Consider the following 19,919-nt stretch of genomic DNA (forward strand, 5'->3'; position numbering starts at 1 on the left):
CAACTACAGGTAAGTCTGGATTAGGAAGACTGTTTTTCCATGGCTAAAAGAAAACAGAACTAAAAGAGGAAACATCTTCTTAGACTCATTTATTGCAATCTTAAAAAAAAAATTTTTTTTAATGTTTATTTTTGAGACAGAGAAAGAGCATGAGCAGGGGAAGGGCAGAGACAGAGAGGGAGACATAGAATCTGAAGCAGGCTCCAGGCTCCAAGCTGTCAGCACAGAGACTGATGCAGGGCTCAAACTCATAAACCACAAGATCATGACCTGAGCCGAAGTCGGACGCTTAACCGACTGAGCCACCCAGGTGCCCCTTATTGCAGTCTTTTAAATGTTAACTGGTAATCTCTGTATGGGAAATAAGGGTATCTAACTAAAAGTGTCTTCAACCAAATCCTTTGTTGGTTTGGTAACATGCATATATCTGCTCAGTATTTTTTGTGACTACTATGCATGTTTATTTTTTTCTTAATACATAAAGCCATAAAATGTAGGCACTCTTTCCAGCAATGCACAGAAAGGAAAAAAATGTGGTGTCTAAGAGCCTTTAGAATCAGGTCTGAACATTTTCTGAATTAGCGTATGGATTCAGGGAATTGGGGATAGAGTCACTGAAGAGGCTGAGACAGCAGAGGAGGGTTGAAGCACTTTTAATCACACAAGAGTAAACAACAGTATAAACCCTTAGCGGCTCGCCCAGTGGCTATGGTCCTCTTCCAGCCCTCAGCTCACCCTCCCCCACTCCTGCTCCCTGCGTACCATTGAGTGAAGTGCAGGGCGTCAGCAGGACCCTGTCACTACCAGGTGGTAGGAAGGGAATCTAGCTAGGGGCCACAAAAACCCTGATCATCCATCCATGGTTATCTGTTTCTGTACAACTTCGTGTGACTTTTCGAGCTCCGAAGAGTAACAGTGCAGAAACCTGGAGCTGAACTCTACTGTTCCATTCAGATGGCCATAGCTTCAAAAGCCATGGACAACAAGGGAAGGGACAGTCCAGAGCCAGCATTACTCAAGATGCAGCCAAATCTGGGATTGAGGTGGGTTCAAAGGGGGCACAAGGCCTACCGGCCCCAGTCTAATATTGTGCCCCAACCCAGGAAATGAAACTCGTGCATATGCACACATGCACATGCACACACACATACACATGCAGACAAACACACACACACCCACACACACACCCACAAAGCAAATAACATTACCGAAAGAACCGGAGGCTATTAAATACAAAATGGCAGAGTTGGTTTTTTTTTTTTTTAAGTGAAAATATTTGCTCTTTTGATTGTCCTCAGTGCCCTGCAGAGCCCCTAGTCACAAGAGTGTAGGTGGGGAGGCCTGAGAGGAGCAGGTTGCCAGTGGCCCTACAAGTCCATGTGTGCTCTAGTCCCCACACCAACCACCTTACTCTTCAGCCCAGTAGCTGCTTCCCATGTGACCATTCACCCGATTGGCGCCATTGCTGGAGCTGCTGCCACAGGGGCTTTTTGAGTTGGTGGTCGCTTCTTCTTCCTCTGAGCTGCTCTCCACATCACTGCGATCGTCCTTCGACACCTGCGTGGGACGGGGCCAGAAGTACGAAAGGTGAGGACAGAACCTGTCTGCTATTGTAAGACCACACAGCCCATGTTTGGGCACTGCTCCCACCGTGGCCCACTTTCTGGTGGCACCTGACTCAAAACACTACCTGCGCCATGGATACCATCGTGAAAAGGTATCCTCTGCCTCTTTCTCAGTTTCTCTCTCCTCATCTCTGATTCTGTTCCCTATGGAATAAGAAGCTGCGTTGGCAGTGGGGGGGGTGTGTCTCTCAGGACCAGCCAAGGGAGGTGAAATCATTCTCTGAGGCCAGGTTTAGGTCTGAGGGAAACTCCAGATGCTCTTCTCCTCCCCCACTTCAAAAAATAGAAAAGGCCGATACAAACAATACAGAGGGCCGTCACCATCGCTTCTATCTTGTGATGGTTGTGGCCACTGCAGTTATTCATGTTGGTTATCCTGACTGTTGCTTTATCCCCAAAGCTGACTCATAACTAGGCCTTCTTCAGTAGTTTTACTGTCTTTGGGCTTAATACCCTATGACACTATTTCTCCAATCTTGTCCGTTTTCCCACTGGCAAGACCACTTCTGTGCAACTTTAGCATTGCCAAGATACCAGTCTGGTGAAAAGAAAAGTGGATTGGCAGTCATCAAGAGAAGAATCCCAGCCCCAATCATGTTGCTGTCTGTGAATCTTTACTTTTTTTTTTTTTTAATGTTTGTTTGAGAGAAAGAGCGAGTGAGCATGTGAGCGGGGGAGGGGCAGAGAGAATGGGGGAGAGAGAATCACAAGCAGGCTCCATGCTGTCAGTGCAGAGGATGGGTCTGTATGGTTCTACTGTCTCCCTGGGGTCCGGGGAAGAGCCTGGCACAAAGTAGGCCCTCAAGAATATTACTGAATGATTCTTTCATTTAATCTCCCTGCTACCTTGCTAGTTGTATTTTGACACCCCCCCCCCACCTTTTTTTTTTTTTAATGTTTATTTTTGAGTGAGCAAGCAGAGGAGGGGAGGAGAGAGGATCTGAAGCGGGCTCTGTGCTGACAGTAGAGATCCCAACGTGGGGCTTGAACTCACAGAACCATGAGATCATGACCTAAGGCAAGATCAAGAGTCAGACGCTTAACCGACTGAGCCACTCAGGCAGCCTGAATCTTTTTACCTCTTAACCACAGCTTTTTGGTTTTAGATTTTCAAATGAAGAGTTTGGACTGGAAAAACGTTTTCTAATCAAAACTACCCTGCATATCAAGCAAAGTCTTTTTAGTTCTTTACCATGGACCATAAAAAGTAAAGGAGAGAAATCCAGTGAGACCTGTCAGACTTCTGACTTCCAGAACTGACAGATAATCAGTGTGGGTTTTTTTTTTTTTTTTTTTAGTAAGCTCTGTGCCTAATGTGGGGCTTGAACTCATGACCCTGAGATTAAGAGCCTCATGTTCTACCAACTGAACTAGCCAGGCGCCCCTCAATGTGTTTTGTTAAAAAAAAAAAAAAAAAAAAAAAGTTAGGGGCGCCTTGGGTGGCTCAGTCTGTTGAGTGTCCAACTCTTGATTTCGGTTCGAGTCATGATCTCACGGTTTGTGGAATTGAGCTCCGCCGTTGGGCTCTGCACTGGCAGAGCCTGCTTGGGATTCTCTCTCTCTCTCTCTCTCTCTCTCTCTCTCTTTTTGCCCTTCCCCTGCTTGAGTACACACGCTGTCTCTCTTTCAAAATGAATAAGCTTAAAAAAATCCATAAAAAATAAATTTTAAAAAAACTAAAGGAAAGAAGGGGGTGAGAAGGGAACAAAGATCTATATGCTGTTGCCAAGGAGTGGGGCACTTGCTTTGGTTAGCTCTAAGACTCTGTGATCTATTGCAGCTTTGACCTCTGAGCCCAGGCAACTGACAGATTTGAGGTAAAGGGAGGCTCAGAAAGGGGAAAAAATAAGAGTCGACTCAACTCTTGCCTCCATTTAGAAAAAACTATCTGGCAACTTGAGCTCCAGTCAACAATGGCCCCACAAGGTCAGGAGACAGGCATGCTCTGAGACAACACAGGGAACAGGAAGGGAAGCAGGAAGGAAGAGGAACACATTCAGACAGACATGCTTTACTGAACACTAGAAGCACAGATACACTTACATGCAAGAGATGAAACTGTCCAGCTCCCACCAGGCATAGAAAAAAGGAAGGAGGTGAGAAAAGAGTGGAGAGTACAGAGTCTGGGTCTAATCCTTCCTGGATAGGTCACCTGGTCAGGAAAGAAAAGCAGGGGAGAAGAGAGATGTCCAGTAGCTACAGCAAGATGCATAGGCACACTGAGCAAGTTCTGAAACCAGTTGCAGCCATAAGGAACAGGGACACAAGAAATCATATATGCCTGGGTTACATTACATTCCATCCCTCTGTCCTAGAGTCAGTGTCTCCTCTAGCAGAGTCCCCCTCCCCCGCCCCCCACCACCCCTCCCAGCTTGGGCTCTGCATTTGCCGAAGGCTGAATCCTCAGCCCATGCGCAAATCCCAGCCTGACTGCTTCAGAACTTGCAAAATTCAGTTATGAGTTTCATCATTTTTACCATAAATGACATCTTTCTTTGTGTTTTTGGGCTTTTGGCATAAGATGGGTATTTGAAACCCTAAATACCGATCTCATTTAGGATCATTTCTTCATACAACAATGGGATGAGGTCAATACTTAGTCCCATATCTTAAACATCACAGTGTGGTCATCTTGGGGTGGCTTGTGAACTACCATGCCATTCCTAGGCAATCAAACATTTCTGCTTTCATAAGTTTATAGTGTAGAGTTCTACATACAATTTCCTTTGGAAAAAAGGTTTCTGTGCTAAAAAGCAAAAATATGAAATCCACTGAAGTAGGTAAGGGGTAAGAAATGGTTAAAACCATCTAGAAACATAACACTGTTCATTATTTAACCACAGTTATTACAGGGACAGAAAGAAGGCAGATCTTTCCTCCTGTATCTTTTTTTTTTTTTCTCCAGTAATCTCTGTACCTAAGGTGGGGCTCAAACTCATAACCCAGAGATCAAGAGTTGCATGCTCTACTGACTAAGCCAGCCAGGCACCCCTCTTAGTGAGATCTTAAAAGGCTAAACACTTCTAGAAAAGGAGTCCTCTGGAGTCCTAAGCTTTTTGCTGGGTCTGCTTGAGTAGCTGGGGCTCACTAGGCTAGAGAAGTCTACTGAGTAATATCTATCTTCCTACCCAGCCCCAAAGAAAGAAGCCATCTTTCCTCCTCACCTTTCCTCGGATCAAAGCTTTGAAAGCAATTCGCACAATTAGGTAGGACCAGATGACATGCAGAACCTGTAGGATCAGGAGAAGGCCATTGAAGAGCCACCAGGAGGGATAAGGCCCGATCATCTCCCAACTCTCAAAGAAAGTCGTGTTCAGAATCCTAGAAGAAGTAGGCCAATGGTGAGATTCTAGAGTTAAAGCCAAGTAGACAGCAATGAAGTGGAGTTCCCTGGGAAGCAGAACCCAGTATGTTTTCTCCCTATACATTCTAACAGTTGAAATTCTAGGGATATTCATTAACACTGAGAAAATAAAGAAAGGGGGCCTATGAAATTTTCTATCTTTAGGGGCAGGGAAAGATATGTGAATCTCAGAAATTGGTGGATTAAGTCACATTTAATCGTTTCAAATATGCAGAGTTTCACAAAATTGGAGCAGCAATTTTAATCATAATCCTAGTCATTACTCAGATCCTCAGGCACATACAGGACAGGTGGTGGCTGATTCGCTCAGACTAAGCAAAATCTCCAACCTGCAGTCACTGACTCTGTACCATCAAGTAGGGAGTGTACAAGTGAGAGTGGTGTGTGTGTTGGTTAGGGTGGGGTAGAAGGTATAAGAGCAGGAAAACAAGAAGAGCCTGAGAATTTTATAATCAGCGCAAAAGAAGGCAAAGGAATTACTTAGGCATAAAGTGAGGGCTGTCCCTCAGACAGGAGTCAGGAAAGCCACAGCCAAGTGAGTTGGATGTTCTCAGTCTGGATTACACCTCCCTAGGAATACTGTGGGAGGGTCCTGTGAGTCCACAAAGGGTCAGGTTAAGCCAAGGATAAAGCAGGGCAATAGGGTTTTTGGTGGCCTATTTCCTAAATTGGCAAAAGGTATCATTAGCTACATACTGACCACAGCTCCATGACCCTAACACTCACCAGAATGGGTAGATTCCTAGACGAGTGACCACAAAAACAGCACTGAAGATCACAAAAAGGGTATCACAGAGACGCTGGTATTTGGCATAATTGGCCAGTTTGGCTGCCTGGAGAAAGGAAAATAAGAATTGAGTTGAGAGAAAGCCGGTTCTCAAATAGGAAGAAAAGGAGAGAAAGAGAGGAATAATGAGGAAAAAGGAGTTGGGGGGGGGGGGGGTCTCACCTCCAGCAAGAAGTCTGAGACATCATGTAAACACATGACCAGAGTTCCCACCCGAACCATGTTGTTGATATAGGAGAAGGTGATGAGCCCAATGGTGGCCAAGTGATGCATAAACATGATCAGGAAGTCCTAGCAAGGAATGGAAATAGAAGGGGCAGGTAAAGGCAAGGCCATAGAGATATCAGCCAACCCAATGCCCTGCATGTTCTCTGAGGATCTTCTCCCACCGCTTAGAGGTTCCATTTTGTCTAAACTCTCCCATGTGGAGCACCCCTACCGTTTGACCCAAAACTCTACACCAGTGACTGACCCATAATCTATGTTAATATAGTTCAAAGCACAGAAAATAACAGTTTTCTTTGGAAGTTGTGGAATATGTAGACCATGTATGCTGAGTTGACACTTGGAAATAATTTCCTAGGTGGTAGTCAGACCTACAAGCCATAGATAATCTGTGAGATTCTAAGACTGTTTTGATGAAAGATATTTCAACCAAAGAGACCTAACAGAAAGGAGAGCTTTATGGAAGGGCAAAGCTAACCTCTTCAAAAAAGTTTCAGAGAAATGCTAAACCATTTTAACTGTAAGCACTTTCTGCTTTCAGATTTAAAGCTCTAATTTCCTCTTGGGTTCAAATGCCAAGGTCAGACTCAGAAATCTCTAAATACCTGTTATCAGACATGTCTAATAAATACTTCTCAGCCCACTGAGGGACAGAGAATGGGAGAAGACAGGTGAATTTGGGTGAGAGAAACAAGGATGAAAAGTCTGTGCTCTCCACATAGATATAGTGGTATGTTATAGTTCTTGAGTTGGGGGCGGGTTCATAAGTATATATTCTAGTATGTTTTAAAACCCACATATAGGGGCGCCTGGGTGGCTCAGTCGGCTAAGCGTCGGACTTCAACTCAGGTCATGATCTCACAGTTTGTGAGTTCAAGCCCCACGTCAAGCTCTGTGCTGACAACTTAGAGCCTGAAGCCTGCTTCGGATTCTGTCTCTCTCTCTCTCTCTGCCCCTCCCCGGCTCATGCTCTGTCTGTCTCTCTCTCTCTCTCTCTCGCTCTCTCTGCCCCTCCCCGGCTCATGCTCTCTCTCTGTCTCAAAAATAAATAAAAACATTAAAAAATAAATAAATAAATAAAACCCACATATATATTACAAATCTTTTTATATGTGTCATGTTTTAAAATAAAATTTTAATAAGGGGACCTGTGTCTCCTGACCATAGGAGAGTGCAAGACATTTGAATTGAGTATCAAGCTTCTAGATTACACAACAACTAATAACCCAGATTAGTTTTAATACATTCCCATAAATGCTAATTCTGGTCTTCCTCACCAAAGATAACCATGAGATAGTGACAAATTAAAGTCAGAGCTGCTGGAACCACATTACTTCAGGTGCATACCAATAAAGTAAAGACTCTGCCCTTTCTGTCCACTTATAAAAAACTTAAGTCATTCCCAACTTTGTCACTATATGGGCAAGTCAACTCACTTCTCCGAATCTTTGTTTCCTAAACAACAGCAAGAAAATGGTAAATGAAATCATCTAAAACCCTTTCCAGTTGACATTCTTGAAGTAAGTAGGGTCACCAAGAAGGGAGAACAGAGAGAGAGAGAGAGAACGAGGGCTCTACAGCAAAACAAAAGCCAGATCTAGCTATTCTGGAGGCCGGCCTTTTCCTGGATCAGGCCTTGCTATCCCTTAGTTCTGACTAGTTTCCAAAGCTCTATACATGTAAGAACCTTAGAGAAAAATAAGGAAAGGATATGCTTTTTAGCTGGTTAACTTTTTATCCTGGGCTGCCCTGAACGCCTCAAATATACTTCATCATTAGTCAAGTCTCATTTCTGAGAAGGTTACAAAAAGCTAATAGTCCCATCAAGCCTACTTTTTCCCTCTTTTGTGGTCCCAATCAGGGTAGAGAATCCACAAGGGCAGTGATGGTGGCTGCTAGAAAGGAGGATGCAGTATGTTAGAGTTGAGGGAGACAATGTCCTTACCTTTCGTTTAATGTCTATAAACTGAGAAAACATGAGAGACCAATAGAAGGCCAATTCCATGATATAATAGTAATAAAGCCCACTTGTGAGAGGCTGAAAGAGAGAAAGAAGTAGTTAGAATACCAGCTAGTCAAAAATTCATTCCATCTCCGCAACTTTCTCTGTCTTGGAGGACCAATACCCAAAATTACTAGACACCCTTCCTCCCCACTGTGTTGCAAGATCTGTAACAGCTAACAGATTTGGGATTGGTATGGAGACTTAAACCTCTTCCCTCTGCCCCTCCACATACACATTTTCTACTCGCATCTTTAGAGATAAGGTTAACACATACTATAGCACAATCAAATCAGTGTATCTAGAATTCTGGACAATTAGTGCTTTTCAGGGGATTTAATATACTCAGGTCTTTTCTTCCACCCTGTTACAGCCCCTCGACATTTTTCTAGAATAGATTAGAACCAAGATGCTTTTAAGGAGACTCCAAGTTACCCTTGATTCAAAAAGGACACCTGAGCCAGAAAGCATCTCATCAAGTGCCAGGAAGCTGCTTTTCTTTTGGGCCCAATTAGGGTGAATATAACGGGGAATCTGGAAAAGATCACTGGATTTCACAGCTATGGGAGGCCCAGAAATAGATACCCTAAATACATGAGTCAAAGAGACTCAGCCCCTAATCCCTCAAGAAAACCAAGAAAACATGCCATCTGCTCTGGGACTGTCCTGCCCACCCTACCTTACACACACACGAGGCCCCTGCCTTGAAAGGGCTCAGACTGTACCTGATACGGATAGCTATGCCAGCACTGTCGGATATCCCAGAACCAAGGTGACTAAAAGGAAAGAGATAATCCAAGTCAGCCTTTAGGATTCAACCCTGGTTTACCAAATAATCCCTTTCTCTCTCTGCTAGGAGCAAAAGAGAAATGGGGAAGAAAAAGGAATCCCCCTCTTGACAGAATTTAGGGGGTCCTTAAAAGGTCAATAAATGGTTAGGTTTTTGTTCTAGAGCAAGAAAAGTGTTATTACAAATAGAAAAGCCATGCTTTGAAATAAATAAGAGCAGGGAGAGCTCTAGGATAGTTTTTAAAAACCTCAACACCTAGGATATAGGAACTAGGGATGCAGGAAGACTGTGATTCCATTCGACAACCAAGAGAGAGATCTGCATGCCAAAGATTTAAATAAAAAATAATTATCTCTAATGGAGTTTCAATGTCCTTTAAGGAAATTTGTCCATTTCATCTAAGTTGTTGAATTTTTTACTATTTGATTGTTCATAATATTGTGTTACTATACTTTCGATGTCTACAGGATCTATAGTTACAGCCCCCCCGCCCTTTTCTCTCTGACACTGATGATTTGTTTCTTTTTATCTAGGGGTTTACCAATTTTAATGAAACCTTTCAAAGAACCAACTCATGGCTTTGTCTATTCCCTATGTCATTAGTTTTTTTTTACTGTTTTTAATTATTTTTCTTTCCTTTAACTTACTTTGGCATTACTTTGCTCTTCTTTCTCCAGATCTTAAAGTAGAAACTTGTATTATTGACTTTAAAGCTTTCTTCTTTTCTAATATAAACATATAAAGTTATAAATTTCCCTTTAAGCATGCTTTAGGGGCATCTCCTAAGTTCTGGTATGTTGGATTTTCAGCATCATTTCAATTAAGTATTTTCTAATTTCCCTTGTGATTTCTTCTTTGATCCATGGGTCATTTAGAAGAGTTTCACTTCCAAATATTTTCTAGATATCTTATTATTATTGATTTTTAATTTAATTTCATTATGATCACAGAACATATTTTGTAAGATTTCAGGGGCCCCTGGGTGGCTCAGTCAGTTAAGCAACTGACTTCAGCTCAGGTCATGATCTAACGGTTCGTAGGTTTGAGCCCTGCATCGGGCTCTGTGCTGACAGCTCCGGATCCCGTGTCTCCCTCTCTCCCTCTCTCTGCCCCTCCCCCACTCACGCTGTGTCTCTCTCAAAAATGAATAAACATCAAACAATTTTTTATAAGATTTTTTTTAAAAAGCCACCAACCGTGGTGTATATTTATCTGTTCCCTTCCTTCAGTTCTGCTTTTTACTTAATGTATTTTGAAGTCTTAATTATAACATTTAGAGGAAAATAGTACAGTACAGTGGAAAAAACAACATGGACTCAGGAACCAAAAAGCCTGAAATTCTTTTGACAATTAACTGAAAAGCAGGAATAATACCTGTTTTATCCACTTTAAAGGTTTACTGATTCCTACAGTAACCTAACCCTGATTTCTACAACTGTCTCCTTGGGAGAACAAGATCTTTGTCAAATGCTTTGTAAACCATCACAGACTTTGTAAACCAGCATCAGATTAAATCACATCTGACTTAATCAATACTATTACTATTTGTGTACTATGCTATTACTATTACAATTATCTCCCCTAAATAAAGGGAGAAACAGTAAAGTTACGAAATCAGATGCCAGACAGACAACAATCTATTTGGCATATAAACCTGGGCTGTAGGCATTACAGAAAAAAATAAAAGGGCAGGGAGGAAATAAAGATCTAATGGTATCACACAACTCTTATCTCTAGAGATGTAGGCATGATTAGAACCCAACAGAGGACCAGAGAGAGTTTAGACTTACCGACCAGAGAAATCTTATTCCATAGCAGAATATACATAAATAAAAAGTGAATCTCCACCTGGGTGGGCAAAGAATAGAGGTTAGATGAATATTCACTCAAAAGAAAGTTTTTGAGGCTAAGGAGGTCAGGATAGCAGATTTGGGGACAACACAATTATGGGTAAGAAATAAGATCCCAGAGCGGCACCTGGCTGGCTCAGCCAGTAAAGCACGTGACTCTTGATCATGGGAGTCATAAGTTTGAGCCCCAGGTTGAACAAAGAGTTTACTTAAAAATATATACATAAATAACATCTTCAAAAAAAAAAAAGATAAAGTTCCCAGCACGGGGACAAATATTGTTACCTAAAAATCCGAAATGATAGACGTCTTCCAGCTTTGTTTAAAATAGATTCCCACCAGTGTATACTGGTTATAATCAACTTTTCTTCCATATCAGACTCCCTAATGATAGTGCCTAATATTTTCTTTGCATGACAATGATCAATTGTGTTCTGTGTACAGGGGATAATTAGTAAAAACCCAGTGAAATGAAGTACAGTATGTCCAGGAAAGGATACTTCCTACCAAAATGTCAATTTACCGCAAGCCGGTACTATCTCTACCAAGGTGTACAAGGGTGTGCCTATCTACCTATATAAGTGCAGTTATAGGAATTCACTCCCAATCTATTTGAGGAGGAAGAACAAAATCAAACTACAACATGTAGCTTAATGGTGGCATGTTCAAGACACTAAGGGCGACCGGTCTTCCAGTTCTCTTCTTTCCTGCCTACAATAAATTGAGTCAGCCCTCTACATTCATCAACTACTGTCCTACCAAAAGAAAACCTCAGTCCAGTCATACCCCACCCTTCTCACTCCCCACCTCCATATGCACACCTACATGCTCTCACAGAACTTAGTGAGCGTTGGGGGCTTGTCCTGATTCCTCCGATGACGAAACCAGCATTGGATTTTTCGGACATCCCAATCCAGTTGTTTTGACAGGCCCTCTAGCCTTTTCTCATCAGGATACTGTGGATGCATGACCAGAGTCAGAACGTCCCTTTCTCTTCAACCCTCTCATTAAATCCCCCTGACTAGCTGAGTGGCAAAAAGGGGGGATATATAACTACAACGGTTTAAGGGATGTTTATCCTTCTAGGTTTCACCCCCACACTCATTTTTAGTTAAGAAGTCCTATTTCACATATCAAAGACCTTTGCCTTTAGCAAAGCTTTACTAGCTTTCCTTTAGAATCCTTGTTTGGTCTTCTCTCTCCAGCCCAAGCTGAATAAAGAAAGCTATTAAAAACCCAAACTGCAGGGGCACCTGGGTGACTCAGTTGGTTAAGTCTCCGACTCTTGGTTTCAGCTTAAGTCATGATCTCACAGTTTGTGAGTTCAGCCCCACATCAGGGTCCACACTGTGCAGAGCCTGCTTGGGATTCTCTCTCCCTCTCTCTGCCCCTCCCCTGCTTGTGCTCTCTCTCAAGATAAATAAATAAATAAACTTGAAAAAAAAAAAAACTACAAAGGCTATTGGTACCATCCCTATCTGGATTATGCAACTAGATAATGACAGAAACTGGAGCAGGGAAAAACAAAATCAAAATACGATGTGTGTCTGGAGAAGGTGGGGTTGTGGTTACTAGGTCTAAAATCCAAATGTATGTAAACTTATTTAAGGGATCCTGACCCAAAGGTATTTCCCTGAGGGGATAAAGTTCTCCTTATAGTTATATAGACTACCGAAATGTGAAAGATCATCCCATCCTATCCCTATCCTTGGAGACACTTGCTCTCTACCGCCCTCTGCCCTATGGGGTAACCTCTCACATGAATCTTCCTCTCTTTCTTTGCCGACTTACCTTGGTAATAGATACGAACACCTTTTCAAGGATGGCATTGGGTTGCGCCTGATAAGGACCACTGTCCTGGATGCCAACACGGAGTGCACAGGGTTTAGCAATAAACCTGTAAGGATAAAAATCCAAAGCCAATTTTAAATATGGTTTGCTAAGCATGAAAGAAAAAATCCTGATTAGGGGGCTGATGGAAGGCAAAGGGAAAAAACTGGGCTGGGAACCAGGACTTTTTAGTTTATTCCTAGATTCTGCCACTGACTTACTTGCAAAGTGACCTGTTTAAGAAATATTAGAACATAAGCTCTCTTTCCATTTTTTTCCTGGCTTCTCTTATCACATCTTGAGCTGTAGAGTCAGAAAGACCTAGGTCAGACCTATCATTTTATCTACTAGCCTTCCATTTATTGCCTGTAGGAAGGAACTGCAGCAGTTTACTTAATCTCTATAAGTCTGTTTTTTCATCTAGAAGATGAAGATAGTATCAACATCCTTGCTACTCAAAATAAGACCAAAACATTATTGGTTTTTCCTGGAAACCTTTTGGAAATGCAGAATCTCAAACCCCATCCCAAACCTGCAAAATCAGAACCTGCATTAACAAGATCCCCAGGTGATTCCTATGCCTATTAAAATTAGAAGCGCTGGTCTACTTTACAAGAATCCTATAACTATTCAATGAGATAATATATATGAAGACCATGGCACAAAGGAAATGCTTAATAAATGGTAGTTTCCCTCACATCAAAAAATCAAGAAGATCTTAACTGGAGGGCAAAGTAGAACTGAGACTGAGCTCTTCCTAAATACAAATATCCTGGGTCTTGGTCACCTTCCTGCCTAAACAAAAAATTATGGAAATACTTAGAACTTTAGTAGCCTGGAAGAAAGGAAATTAGGAAGGATGAGAAATAAATTACCTATTAGTACTCAATTCTATTCCCAAATCTACCATTAATAAGTCATATAAACTTAAGTCACTTAACTTTTGGGTCTTGGTTTTATCATCTAGAAGAAGTAACGACATGATATCTAAGATTTTTTTTCTTTTTTTAAGTTTATTTTGAGAGAGAGAGAGAGAGCGAGCATGAGTGGGAGAGGAGCAGAGAAAGAGAGGGACAGAGAATCCCATGCAGGCTCCATGTTGTTAGATTGGAACGTGACTCTGGGCTGGATCCCACAGAGAGATCATGACCTCAGCCTAAATCGAGTTGGACACTTAACCGACTGAGCCACCCAGGCGCCCTTAAGATTTTTTCCCAAATCTAGTATTCCATGGTGTTATCATTAACTGTAATTAATTTCTAACTTGTAGACCTTTGAAAAATAAGTAACTATTCTTTGGTTCTTCAAAAAAATTCCCTCTAGGGGCGCCTGGGTGACTCAGTCCGTTAAGCGTCCAATTTCGGCTCAGGTCATGATCTCACAGTCCGTGAGTTTGAGCCCCGCGCCGGGCTCTGTGCTGACAGCTCGGAGCCTGGAGCCTGCTTGGGATTCTGTGTCTCCCTCTCTCTCTGCCCCTCCCCTGCTCATGCTCTGTCTCAAAAATAAATAAAACATTAAAAAAAAATTTAAAGGAAGATCCCTCTTAGGGCACAGGGCTGGCTCAGTCCATTTAGCATGCGGCTGTTGATCTCAAGGTCGTGAGTTCAAGCCCTACACTGGGCATAGAGTTTACTTAAAAGAAAAAAATTCTTTAAAAAAAAAAGATCTCTCTCTTCCACATCCATAAATTTCTGTGAGCATTAGCTCTAGGAAAAGCTCTACATAGTCATTTTCAGAATAAGTCAAAACCAGTTTTAGTTCTCTTAGCATCTTAAGGAGTCCCAAGATGAAATTGTGACTGGGAGGCGTAAGATCGAGTGCTCTTGACCTATTTCTTGGTCTGCATTTGAATCCAGAATTTATCTCTAAGGGAGGAACTGAAAATAAGAAACTTTATTATCTTCCTCTGTGAAAACTTCTTCTACCCTTATCACAAAAGTTCCTGGAGCCATGGAGAAATATTTATTCACAGCACAAAGTTAACCACATCTGTAACCTATTCTCTCCTCTTTGACACAGGTGGTACAAAAGTTTCATCCAAAGGCCAACACTATTAGATACTTTATATTTCCTGGTATATTATTCTGTGTACAAATATTTTAGCACCCCACTCATGTTTAAACTCCTTATGAACACAGTATACAGGGAATGCTGTTTTTGTATTTACCAAGATTCTGTGTCTATGCTCAGTAATTAACAAGTGACAGGTCTCTCAAATCCTACCCTTGCTCCATTGGAACTCAGTTTGGACCCAGGACTGATCAGCATCCAGAGGAGTAACTAAGTCAGTCATTCTTTGCTTTTCAGTTGGTGCTACAGGAGAGAGAAAAGCACTGAATTATCTCTGTATCCTCTCATCTACATTAACTGTATGAAGAAGTAGACCCAATAACAAAAACAGCTTTTCCAATTCCTACTCTTACTCCCTGATCCAGAGCTCTTCAGTCCAGAAGCAGTCAGGTGATCAAAGGCCCTGGAGTTAGATTTTGCCAGCTAAGAGATTTTGTGAAAGTTACTCATCTATAGAATGGAGATAATGTCTACCTCACAGGGTTATTTTAAAAATGAAATGACATGATCCATGCCTAACCCAGTACCTGATATTTAGTAAACACTCATTAAAAGGCAGCTATTTATTATTGTTGTTGTTCTTAATATTATTATTAAAAGCAGCTATTATTATTTTTACTAGAAACAGTTCAGTCTTGGTTCTCCTTGATGGTATCTCTGGAAGAAGCCAAGAAGTGCAAGAAATCTTCTTTCATACGACAGAGATAGGTTTGTACCCTGCTTACCTGGGTGAAGCCAAGATAATTTTTTTATTATCTAGACCTTGGAGTGAACTTAATATCCTAGAGTCAGAATTAGCTCATATCCTGCCCTCATTAGTTCACAGAGTGCAATGAAAGACAAAATTACTAGCATGCAGTCAGTTACAGTTAGACAAATATAGACCCTAAGAGGAACGCCTGGGTGGCTCATTTGGTTAAGTGTCTTGATTTTGGCTCAGGTCATGATCTCATGGTTCATGAGACTGAGCCCCATGTGGGGCTCTGCAGTGACAGCACAAAGCCTGCTTGGGATTCTCTCACTCCCTCTCTCTTTGCCCCTCCGCATTCATACTCTCTCTCTCTCTCTCTCTCTCTCTCTCTCTCTTCTCTCAAAATAAATAAATAAACTTTAAAAAAAAAAACAACAAAAAACAGACCCTAAGAAAATTTATCTATTTGGCAAATATTTATGGGGCACCTATTTTGTGCTATAGCATGAAGCATAAAACATAAATAAGCATAAAACATAACTAAGTTTGAAAAATAATTTTTTCTATGATAAAAATTAAATACATAGATTTATGTACTTAATGAAATCACCTTAATGAAGAAAGTGAAATTAGGTATTCATCCTTTTTGTTAGATAGGCATTTACCGAACTGTACAGATTCCTAGGGTCTGAGACCGTTTCAGGAGGTCTACACGGTCAAAACTATCTCATAATAATTCTATAACTTCATAATAATTCTTGTCTCTCTCACTCTCTCATGAGTGTGCAGTGGAATTTTCCATGGGTTACATGACATTGCAATAGACTGAATGCAGGAGCTGACATGAGAATACAGGTGCCAAATACTAAAGAGTGTTAAAAAAAAAATGTAAAATAATGCTATTCTTCTCACATTTTATTTTGTTTTGGAAAATAGTTATTTTTCATGAAACATTAGTTGTATTACCAATATAATCAATTTATTGTCATTTGTAAATGAATTAATAGAATATATATCTTTAAAATCCCATTTTAACTTCTAAAACAGTACATGTTGATAGATATTATCCATGTAAACATAAATTTATGTTTGGGGTCCTTAATAATTTTTAAGAATGTAAAATTTAAGAGTGTAAAAGATTCCTGACATCATAGTTTGAAACTGCTGTTAATGGCAGTGAGAAATCAAATTTATCTTGTGATTTTCTGTCCTCTACAGGATCAATTTGTTGCCCAAGTTTTAAAATAATTAAAAAAAAGTTTTTTTAGTGTTTATTTTTGAGAGGGAGAGAGCATGAGCAGGGGAGGGGCAGAGAAAGAGGTGGATACAGAATCTGAAGCAGTCTCCAGGCTCTGAACCGTCAGCACAGAGCCCGACACGGGGCTCGAACTCACGAACCGTGAGATCATGACCTGAGCCAAAGCTGGACGCTTAGCTGACTAAGCCACCCAGGTGCCCCTAAAATAATTTTTTTTAAGTTTTTTTTTTTTTTTTTAATGTTTATTTTTGAGACAGAGACAGAGCTTGAGCGGGGGAGGGGCACAGAGAGAGGGAGAGACAGACAGAATCCGAAGCAGGCTTTAGGCTCTGAGCTGTCAGCACAGAAACTGATGCGGGGCTCGAACTCACGGACTGTGAGATCATGACCTGAGCCGAAGTCGGACGCCTAACCGACTGAGCCACGCAGGCACCCCTTAAAAAATTATTTTAGGGTGGCTCAGTCGGTTAGGCGTCCGACTTCGGCTCAGGTCATGATCTCACAGTCCGTGAGTTCGAGCCCCGCATCAGTTTCTGTGCTGACAGCTCAGAGCCTAAAGCCTGCTTCGGATTCTGTCTGTCTCTCCCTCTCTCTGTGCCCCTCCCCCGCTCAAGCTCTGTCTCTGTCTCAAAAATAAATAAAAACATTAAAAAAATTTTTTTTAAATAATTTTTTAAAGTATTTATTTATTTTTGGGAAAGCACAAGCAGAGGATGGGCACAGAGAGGGAGACAGAGGATCTGAAGTGGGCTCTGCACTAAGAGGCTGACAGCAGCAAACCCGATGTGGGACTCGAACTCATGAACCAGGAGATCATGACCTGAGCAGAAGTCAGACACTCACCGATTGAGCCACCCAAGCACCCCTAAACTAATTTGAAAGACCAGACTTCCCTTAGCCTGCAGGTCTAAATAAGTAGGCATTTAGTGGCCTATACTGAATGGTAAGCTGCTCCTTTCCACCTGCCACTCCAGGAACATGAGTCTCGTGACCCAAACTGTTATGTTTTGTAGACATCATTTCATTCTGCCTTTTTCTGCCCTCCAGATACATGGCAGCAGCTGACTAAGGCCTGGGCTAATGAAGGTGAAATTACTTATTACTTTGCTTTTTACCAAAGACAGGAGCTATACTAACAACTCTATCTTTGTGATTCACCACAACATCATTAATGGATATGAACTATACACAAATATGTTTCACAGTATAGATTAAGCTTTTCAACTAGTGTATCATGGCAAGTAATGTATTTGGGCTACGTTGATGCTGAGATACTGCTCCTAGCTCTCAAGGGTGGTTCACGGAGCCTATGGTAACCAGGAAACCTTAGTCTGTAGCCTTTGGCCTCATATACCCTACTGCGCAATACATGAATTATTTTCTATGTGTGCAGCAACATGATTAGGTTGGGAAGCAGTGGCTTAGATCAATTTCTGGAAAGATATAAAGTGTCAAAATTTATATATAAAAAAGAAAAATAACCATCAAAGAAACCAAAATAGGGAATGAGATGGAGTGAAAAATACAATAAAAAGAGAAAGGTCTTATACAGACTGATGAGGATGGTGTATCAGTAGGTAGAGTACTGAGTAATAATTATCTGACCCTGAATGCTCCCTGCCACACACACACACACACACACACACACACACACACACACACACACACACACAAATGGGAGAGATGAGAACTGAGATATTTAAATAAAGATTCTTAGGTCCAGATAAAGCCTGTTTAGAAAATGTAATCCTTAGGTACACAAGCAGCATTTGAAAACCCTCCCCCAAGACATATGTATACAAGAGGCAAAATGCAGAGTTCCACACAAAACAGATTCCAAAAGTCCTTTCCCTTTGCAACTGAATTCTTAATAAACCAATCACATTAAAAATTTGAGTAGCTTCTGTTGGGTGGACAGAGGAGAAAGTACAAAAAGACATTCAGGCAGTGGGAACAGCATGTACTAAAGCAAACAGAAGAGACAAACTACTTACAGAACTATGCAATGTACAAATTCAGGGGTGGCAACAGTGGCAGGAGGAAAAAAACTCTACAGATAGAGGCCAAATCACAGGTATGTTATGTTATGTTATGTTATGTTATGTTGTGAGTGAACTTTATCCTATAGTTGATGGAGAGGCACTGGAAGGCTTTAGGCCAGGAGAAGAGCTAGATTTGTATATTAATAAAGGAGCATCATCAGTTAAAGGCTACTGTAAAAACTCCATGCTTTAAGTGATAAAGCACTGAACTAAGGCTATAGAAATGAAAACGAAAGGACAGATTCAAGAGCTGCTGAGGAGGTAAAATTAATAGCACTTGGTAACAGAATAGATGTAAGAGCAAAAGCAGAGTCCAGCCTTCCTTATTTCTGACTTGGGAAACTAAATTGATTATGGTGTCTCAACCAAGTAGAGCATAAGATAAAGCAAATTTGGGAATGATAGATGAATTGTTAGGCTGAATTTGAAGTGCTCATAGGACACTGAAATGGAACTGTCTAGTAGGCAAATAAAGAGGCTTAAGACACACACACACACACACACACATACACACACACACACACACACACGAGAAAGAAAAAAGAGCACAAGAGAATGAGAATATAGGTGGTAGCTAAAATTGTGGGGGTGGATGTGAGTGCAACAAGAAAGGAACACAAACTGAGGCTCCTGGGTGGCTTAGTTGATTGCTTAATCCAACTCTTAATCTCAGCTCAGGTCTTGATCTCAGGATAGTGAGTTCAAGCCCCGTGTTGGGCTCCATGCTGGATGTGGAGCCTACTTAAAAAAGAAAGAAAGAAAGGAACACAAATTGAGAAGAAAACCAAGGTCAACATCCTGGGAAACACTAATATAAAAGGTGAATTTAGAGGGCAGGAAGACCAGAGGTAGAGCTGTATCAAATGAGGCAGAGATCAAGTAAGACAAGGATTTCAGTATCCACTGGATTTAGCAATTTGGAGATCTGTGGTAACCTTCACCAAAGAAATTCCAGTAAAGCAGAAAATCTAGAGACAGCAGTGAATTACATCAGTGAAAGATATAAGGAGGAGGAAGAAAGAAATGGAAATAGTTAAGATTCTTAAGAATCTTGACTAAGAAGAGAAGGGAATGCCTTCAGCATCCTGCATCAGAATCACACTTCTCCAACTCCCACTCATTCCTCAAGTCTTCGTCTCTCTCTCATCTCGTTTCTGTCCCTACGCTCCATTGACACTGCCCTTGCCAAAAATGATCTCCTTATTTTGAAATCAAATGGATGCTTTTCAGTCCTGTATCCTACCTGACCACTCTACGTTATTCCACATTACTGACCATGCCCTCCCTCTTGAAATGTACTTTTTCCTAGCTTCCTTACTTGCCATACTCCTCCTACTTTTCTCCCTCCATCTCTCTGGCAACAGAAGTAGACTGCTTGGTATGCA

At 41.3% G+C, this 19,919-nt stretch overlaps 1 protein-coding gene across 2 annotated transcripts in view; it reads right to left on the bottom strand.

Moving 5' to 3' along the window:
* Window positions 1-637: 637 nt before the first annotated feature.
* Window positions 638-19,919, bottom strand: part of CERS5 (ceramide synthase 5) — a 32,568-nt gene continuing 13,286 nt past the window's right edge. Inside the window, exons 1-10 of one of the 2 annotated variants that reach the window (XM_047867195.1) lie at window positions 14,697-14,722; window positions 12,435-12,540; window positions 11,469-11,599; window positions 10,584-10,641; window positions 8,729-8,779; window positions 7,947-8,039; window positions 5,939-6,067; window positions 5,716-5,822; window positions 4,790-4,946; window positions 638-1,557 (exon numbers count right to left, since the gene is read on the bottom strand). In XM_047867195.1, coding sequence (XP_047723151.1) covers window positions 1,408-1,557; window positions 4,790-4,946; window positions 5,716-5,822; window positions 5,939-6,067; window positions 7,947-8,039; window positions 8,729-8,779; window positions 10,584-10,641; window positions 11,469-11,599; window positions 12,435-12,540; window positions 14,697-14,707 — 993 coding nt within the window. In that variant the 5' untranslated portion in view covers window positions 14,708-14,722 and the 3' untranslated portion in view covers window positions 638-1,407. Of the gene's footprint in view, window positions 1,558-4,789; window positions 4,947-5,715; window positions 5,823-5,938; window positions 6,068-7,946; window positions 8,040-8,728; window positions 8,780-10,583; window positions 10,642-11,468; window positions 11,600-12,434; window positions 12,541-14,696; window positions 14,723-19,919 lie in introns of those variants that run through there. The other variant, XM_047867194.1, reaches the window with a different exon arrangement.

The sequence above is a fragment of the Prionailurus viverrinus genome, chromosome B4 (genome assembly GCF_022837055.1).
Source record: "Prionailurus viverrinus isolate Anna chromosome B4, UM_Priviv_1.0, whole genome shotgun sequence".
NCBI lineage: Eukaryota > Metazoa > Chordata > Mammalia > Carnivora > Felidae > Prionailurus > Prionailurus viverrinus.